The following is a 7852-nucleotide window of genomic DNA, read 5'->3' on the forward strand; positions in this document are numbered from 1 at the left end:
ACTATGTAAACACACTTCCAGACAAGTTCCTTGCTGCCCTAGATTGCGATCTCTAAACTTCTCCTACATGGCAATTCTGCTACAGCCTAATTTCCAGGGAAGCTCCACCCACAGTTAAAGTTATGATTTAGGGTTCATCACTACATATACCTTGAAACTTTTAAGCAGACACATTAATGTGGCTCAAGGAATGTTAACAACTTTTTCCACTTTTGCCCCAGCCAGTTTCTACTCCAATCCAAAACGGCTTCTTTATCACCATCCACTTACACACACAATGCCTCACCCTCCAAAACAAGAGTTCTCAAATTATGCTTACAGAATTCATTATCCTCCAGGGTAGATCACCAAAAATAATGTGAGTATTTATACAGAAAGTACAGTTCAGATAAAGGAATATATTAATAGGCCAAATTAGAAAAGAAGGATAGCATGCTGGTAGTTTTCTATATGCACTCTTGCCGGTGAGAAATTAAACTTTTTTGCATCCATGCCGGGAGCAGTGACTCAGGCCTGAAATCCTAGCATTTCCGGAAGCCGAGGCGGGTGGATCACTGGAGGTCAGAAGTTTGAGACAAGCCTGGCCAAATGGTTAAGCCCCTTTTCTACTAAAAATACAAAAAGTAGCAGGGTGTGGTGGTTGGCGCCTGTAATCCCAAATACTTGGGAGGCTGAGGCAGGAGAATTGCTTGAACAAGGAGGCAGGAAGTTGCAGTGAGCCAAGATCAGACTACTGCACTCCAGCCTGGGTGATAGAGCAAGATTCTGTTTCAAAATAAATAAATAAACAAAATTGCATCCAAAGTTGAATGGAGATTGCTTTTATTGTTGCAAACAAGATAATAACCTTTCAAGCAGGAAAACAAAAAAGAAAACTGTATAATGAAAAAATTTTTTTAAATCCCAGAACCAAAATATGGAAAGACTTCCTGATAAAAACTTGCGTGGGGTCAATCAGAATTACATATTATTTTCACTTCTGAGCAGAATTACTCCAAGTTTTCTGATATCTTTCTAAAGTTTCTCAGTAAAATTTCAGAAAAGTAATAAAAATTCACCTAAGAATGATAAAAATTGAGTTGAGTCCCAAATAATTATTTGTAATTGCAAATTCTTACATGTTAAATTACCTGTTTAAGAGAGCTTTTTTAAATTTTTAAGGGAAAAATTCTGTACTCTTTTTTTTTTTTTGGTAGGCAGGGACAATCAGGGACAATCAGGACAATCAGAAACGGTCTTTAGCATCACCAAGACAAAGACTAAAGAAACATGTAATGCACAACTTTGGCTGCCCCTTCATCCAAGGCAATTCAAATTCCCACGGATACTAAGTCTTCAGTGGCCAGTGTCAACCTTTCATAGAAGCATACCAGAAAACGTTACGATTGCCTTCCTCACCACGAGAGTCTAAGTGACACAAATTTTGCCAGAAGTAATTATTTGGCCAAGCCAGGAGGCACAAAGCTTAAACACCGCCCCTGTAGAGGGTCTGGGGGATGGGATCCGAAGCAAACACCCCAAAGTTTGGGAATGGAGGCGCTAAGGCGCCCGGAGCCACCCTGCGAGGTTCACCTGGTCAGCGCACAGAGCTGGGTAGGGGTCGGGTCTAAACCCAGTTTGCTCCTGAGCGCTTCGTTCCCCTCAGGCTAGTGTGTTTAAATCAATACTGGGTGGCAAACAATGCCCATTCTTTGGGCTCTTAAGTTTGGAATTCAGGGGTTCTGCGGCACAAGAAAGTTCTTCGCAGGTTATTTCCATGTCCAGGGCTGTCGCTGAGAGCGCATCTCCTCCCGGTGCGGCCCCGGGCTGTCCACCGAGCAGCCGGGTAGATCGCTGCCCCGTGCCGCAGCATCTTGACGCCCAGACCCCGAGGCTGTAGGGCAGCCTCTCCTACCTGGGACAAGCGGCCAGAACTCCTTTTCCCACAGGGAGGAATGCTCAGGGCCCTGGGGAGGGTGCGCATCCTAAGGAGATATCTCCCAACGCCTAGACAAAGACTGCGCTGGGAAAAGTTGGACCAACTGGCACCCCCGGAAGGCGAACAGAGCAGCCCTTCGGCCTTGATGGCCGAGCCGGCAACGCGCTCTCGGAGTCGCGGCCAACTTTTCCCGCGAGCTTCTCAGCAACTTGCCGCAAGTTGGGGCGAGGGGGCAGAGCAGGGGTCAAGGGCGCGCGGACGGGCTGATGTCGCCCCAGCCGGTTCCTCGTACCTCCCCGCGTACCTGCTGATGTATCCGTCCCCGTCGCCGTCGCACGTCTGGAAGAGGCGCCGCATCCTCTCCTCCTCGCCGGTGCTGGACGTGTCGCTGCTGCTGCCGCCGCCGCCGCCGCCGCCGCTGCTGGCGCTCCCCGCAGCCGCTGCCGCCACGGCCGCCATCATGCGCCCGCTCCCTGCTTGGGAGGAGAAGGACGCGCGGCCGCTGCAGGAATCCGCCGGGAGCGCAAGCTGCCTGCAGCCCAGAACCTGCCTGACAACGGAGCATGCCCAGTGGCCGCCGGGGCGCTCCGGGCGAGGGATTCCACCTCTCCGGGTTTTGCCCGGGCTGGGAAGATGCGTGCCCTGGAATTGCCCGAGTGGGCACCTCAGGGAAGAGGGAGGAGGAGAAGGTGGCTGGAGCAGTCAGGAAGCCAAGGGTAGCAACGGGAACGCGAGAGGAGGCAGAATACTCTGGAGGGCCCCGGGAATGGTGTCAGCATTGTGCATCTGGCCACGACGTGGGCCCCGGACACTTGGGGACGCTTCAGGCAGAGGGCGGGTGTTCTGGCGGAACTCCTCCGACCGCCGGGAGTCGTGGATTCCTTTTCCAGAAAAACTATAAACACTCCCGTTCTGCAAACTCAAAACGGTGCTTGTCATCTCACTTTCCAGGAATGTTCCAGGCTCTGTACCCATATCACCCAGTGAGAACCGGAATGAGTGGCCTTTTTATGAAATTTTGACACCTGTCAAGAAACCTGGCCCTAGCAGCCCCGATCTTGGCTTCCACTCTGTACTGGGAACAGTCTGCAGTCCTGTGTGGCATTGTGCACTTTGGGTCCATTTCTGGAAACGGCTCACTGTACTGGCCAGGCATCACTAGAATTTGTCCCCGACAGCTTTAATAATGCCAAGAGCAAACATAATAGATGGTCTCATTTGATCCACATTACAGACCTGGAAGATGCCTCTTTTACTATCAATCCTATGACTTAGGAAGTATTAATAGATAAGTACCTCATAGGGTTATCTTGTGTATTAAAGGAGAGCATACATAATGCAGTTAGGACAGTGTCCGACACGTACTAAGTGCTCAACAAATGTTAACTCTCATTGTTCCCAATTTATAGATAAGAAACCTGAGGTACCAAGACCTGGTCAAGGTTCCAGGTTTAGTAAGTGTCAGGGAAGAGGCAAGCCCAGGCAGCCTAACGCCAGAGCAGGAGCCTTTAAACACTGCACCATTCCCCCATAGGGGAACCGCAATGAAGCAATTTGTGGTTTAGTGAATGACTCATTATTCTGTCCTAGATTTTCTGCCAGAGGCCTGTGAAGTTCTCTGGTGGTTTCAAAATATGTTCACAGATTTTTTGGTGCATCCCTCATCAAGAAGTGGAGTCTGTTGCTTCCCCTAAACCTGACTGGACTTGTGATTGCCTTGACTTCTGAGGCTAGGTTAGAAAAGGCAGTGAAGATTCCACTGGCTCTCTCCCTTGGAACACATACCTTTGAAGCCCTGAGCTTCCTGAAAAGAAGTTTGGCTACCCTGAAGCTGGAGAAAACATGCAGAGAAACCATGTAAAAAAAAAAAAACGATGACCAAAGAGCTAAAGCTGTTCTAGCCCCCGGATCTTTGAATCTTCCCAGACTAGGTGCCAGACATGAGCTCTGGATGCTGCAACTGCATTAGGGACCCTGAGCAAAACTGGCTAACCAACCGCCAGAGTTGTGAAGTTAATAATTAAGAATTGTTGTTTTAAGCCATCAGGTTTTGAGGTGGTTTGTTATGCAGCAATAGATAACTGGAACAAGTTCATATGTCTTGGGAACATCTGCCAGGTCAGAGGGAAGGGAACTCTGCCCTCTTTCTGCCCCCTCCACCCCATCCACCTAGTCCTACCTCTTTATAATTCTCTAAGTTCCCAAGATTTCAGGGCGCTGGAATCGTAGATTAATGGATTATTGAGTTAATGGGTTATCATGGGAGTGGGACTAGTGATTTTATAAGAAGAGAAAGAGAGACCTGAGCTAACAGGCTCAGCTTCCTTGCCATGTGATGCTCTGCCCTGTTTTGGGGACTCTGCAGAGTCCCCACCAGCAAGGTGGTTCCTTGACCTTGGACTTTTCAGTCTCCAGAACTGTAAGAAATAAATTCATTTCTTTATAAATCACCCTAGTTTCAGGTAGTCTGTTCTAAGCAACAGAAAATGGACTAGACCAGAAATTAGTACCAAGAGTGCAGTGTTAACAACAAATACCTGAAAATGTAGAAGCAGCTTGGAAACTGGGTAATGAGCAGAGGCTACAAGAATGAAGCAGCAGTCTAGAAAAAGCCTAGGTTATAGAAAGGGCTTAGAAGGCAAGAAGAACAGGGAAAGTTTGGAACTCCTTAGAAATTGGTTAGATGGTCATGATCAGAATGCTGATGGAACCGTGGACAGTAAAGGCCATTCTGACAAGGTCTCAGATGGAACTGAGGAATGAGTTGGAAAATGGAGTAAAGGCCATCCTTGTTATAAATTGACAAAGAATTTGAATGAACTGTGTCTATGCCTGAGGACATTGTGGAAGGCTGAACTTGAGAGAGACAAACTAGGGTATCTGGTCAAAGAAATATCTAAGCAGTAAAGCATTCAGGCTGCTGCGTGGCTACTTTTAACCACTTACATCAAGCTGTAAGGGGGGGACAAAACCCTTAAAGAGGGAATTTATAATCACAAGAGAAGCAAAGTGGAAAGATTTGGAAAACTCTCAGTCTGGCTATGTAAAGAGTGAAACGATGTGTTTGGGAGAGGAAACCAAAGAGCGTAGCCCAGCAACCTCTTGCTAAGGAGATTAGTAAAGGGAGAAAGTATCATCAAGAGAACAAAAGACCTCAATGGCATTTCAGAGAACATTGAGTTGCCCCTCTCATCACAGACTCAGAGACAGGAGGACAGAATGGCTTCAAGAGACAGACCCAAGGCACTTTTCATGGGCTTGCTGCCCAGGGCTCTCTCAGGTCTTTGCTTCCCAAATTCTGGTACAGTGCTTCTTAGACATGCCATCTGTGGTTCGAGCAGCTCCAGGTATGAATTGACCTGCCACTCAAGAAGATAAGAGCCATAAGCCTTAATGGCATCCATATGGTACTATTATAATTCTTCAGATTTGCAGAAAGCAAGAGCTGTGGAGGTGTGGGGGCCTCCACTTAGATGTCAAAGGATTTTTGCTGAAAGCCTGGGTCCAGGCAAAGACTTGTAACAAGGGAAGAGCACTGCAGAGAGCTCCAATTAGGGCAGTGTTAAACAGAAATGTGGGGTCAGAGCTGCTGCAGGGAGTTTCCAACAGAGCAATGCCCAGTGGAGCTGTGGGACCAGGACCACTTCCGGGACCCCCAGAACTGTGGAGTCACTAGCAGTATGCAACATCTGCCTGGGAAAGCTTCAGGCATGAGGCTCCAACCTGTACTGGGCAGCTATACGGGCTGCACCCAGCAAAGCCATAGAGGCAGGGCTGTCTAAAGCCTTGGGGGCCCAACCCTTGCTCTAGTGTGTCCAAGAGGCAGCACATGGAGTCAAAAAAGATTATTCTCCAGCTTTAAGATGTAATGTGTTCCCTGCTAGGTTTTGGACTTCCTTGGGGTCTGTTGCTGTTTTCTTTTTGTTTATTCCTTCCTTTTGGAATGGGAATGTCTGTTTTATGCCTGTACCACTATTGTATCTTGAAAGTGGATAATTTGCTTTGATTTCACAGGAAGATGAAATTCTGGACTTTGGATTTCTGAGTTGGTGCTGGAACAAGTTAAGACTTTGGGGCTACCAGAATGAAATACATGTATTTGTATGTGAGAAGAACATAAGTTTGAGGGGGCCAGGGACAGATTGCTATGGTTGAATGTTTGTACCCATTTGAAATTCATGTTGAAACAATTCCCGATGTAGCTGTATTGAGAGGTGGTTGGGTCATGAAGGCCCTTCCCTCGTAAATGGATTAAATCCATTCCTGGATTAATGGGTAATCATGGGAATGGGACCGTTGGCTTTACAACAAGAGGAAGAGAGTCCTGAGCTAGCATACTCAGCCCCTTTGCCGTCCAATGCTCTGTGCCATCTTCAGCCTGCAGAGTTCCCACTAGCAAGAAGGCTCTTCACCAAATGTGGCCCCTCAACTTTGGACTTCCCAGCCTCTGGAACTGCAATAAACAAATTTCATTTCTCTGTAAATTACCCCAGGTTCAGGTATTCTGTTATAAGCCACAGAAAACAGACTAAGACACTATCTACTATCTAATAATATTTTATTGAAAGTTGCTACCAGCAACACAAATATTCCTATCTACAACAAAACAAGAACCAAAGCCCAAAAGTATATATATATTTAAATTTATATATATATAATTTTTTAGTCCTAATTTTTCTAATTTTTATAGAATAAAACTTCTGTTGTTTGACAATACAGCCAGACAGGAGTTGTTATACTCAAATTTTTCTAGAGAAATGACAGTTTAAGACTGAAAAAGAAATAAAAAAGCATTTTTCTAAGTACAACATACATGGAGGGTCTGGAAATCCAAAGGATTTTGCAAAATTTGAACACATCTCTCTATAACCACAGTTCATGTACACAGAATGGACAGTAAAGCCCAACCAATTATATTTCAAAGCAAAGAATATTTTTCTCCTTACAGAATATGTATAACAGCTATGGATGTTTAAATTTAAACAAGTTTGAATTAAATTTAAACACCCAAAAAGTGAATCTTGACACATTTCCTAAACATTTTTTGCATGCTTGGGTAACTCAGAAACGGCTGAGCAGATAGGTTCAACATCCAAGATGAAAATTTGCTTCTGAGTTGATATGAAACGTGAAATTTCAGCCTAAACGGTTAACGAGAGAGAGAAATTTGTAAGACATTGAAAATAGAGATGCCATATGAATATAAAGATGATAAATATAAAGGAGGAGCTTTGAGTGAGAGCCACTCTCTTAAAGAGTGAGGGATGTACACCTACTGCCATAAATCTAACAGCACTGGTTATGTCATAATTCAAAGGTTTCATGTATTTATCTGAGATGAGTACATAGCTCAACCTCTATGTTCTTATTCAGCTTTTCTCTTCTATTTATATAGTACATTTCAGAAAACACTCTACACATTACAAGATATCCCACCCCATATGTCTAAAATTACGAGTTAAAATAAACAAAACAACTGCAGCGCTTTGCAAACTTGATAATCTGGTGCCTGTCCCTTAAAATTTGATTTACCTAAACTAAGACTATATGCAACCATCTTTTTCTCGGGGTTGTGCTACGTCCAATGAGCGCACAGTGAGGGCAGTACTGCTAGCGCCTACACGACACACCTGCCTGAGCTAAAGGTTTGCTTTTACCTTGGTGCAATTTTCAGTAAAATGAAAATTCACTTTTCCATGTGAAGAAAAAAAAAAAAAAGAAAAGGCAGCTGAGTGCAATGGCTCATGCCTATAATCCCAGCAATTTGGGAGGCCGAGGTGAGCAGATCACTTGAGGTTGAACCTGACCTCAAGTGATCTGCCCACCTCGGCCTCCCAAGTTCAACCAGCCTGGCCAATTTGGCAAAACCCTATCTCTATAAAAAATACAAAAATTAGCTGGGCATGGTGGTGAGCACCTGTAATCCCAGCTACT

The 7852-nt window shown here is 45.4% G+C and overlaps 1 protein-coding gene and 1 non-coding gene across 2 annotated transcripts in view; one reads left to right on the forward strand and one right to left on the reverse strand.

Annotated features, from left to right (window-relative positions):
• MCC (MCC regulator of WNT signaling pathway) overlaps positions 1–2380 on the reverse strand; it is a 461802-nt gene extending 459422 nt beyond the window's left edge. Inside the window, exon 1 of the mRNA XM_012470094.3 lies at positions 2223–2380. Coding sequence (XP_012325517.1) covers positions 2223–2380 — 158 coding nt within the window. The remainder of the gene's footprint in view (positions 1–2222) is intronic.
• Positions 2381–7470: 5090 nt separating this feature from the next.
• On the forward strand, positions 7471–7596 carry LOC135275035 (U4atac minor spliceosomal RNA). Its single transcript, XR_010342757.1, has one exon. It is a non-coding gene; the product is annotated as a U4atac minor spliceosomal RNA (small nuclear RNA).
• Positions 7597–7852: the final 256 nt, after the last annotated feature.

The sequence above is a fragment of the Aotus nancymaae genome, unplaced genomic scaffold (genome assembly GCF_030222135.1).
Source record: "Aotus nancymaae isolate 86718 unplaced genomic scaffold, 86718_ANA_hifiasm-v0.15.2.pri h1tg000014l, whole genome shotgun sequence".
Taxonomy (NCBI): Eukaryota; Metazoa; Chordata; class Mammalia; order Primates; family Aotidae; genus Aotus; species Aotus nancymaae.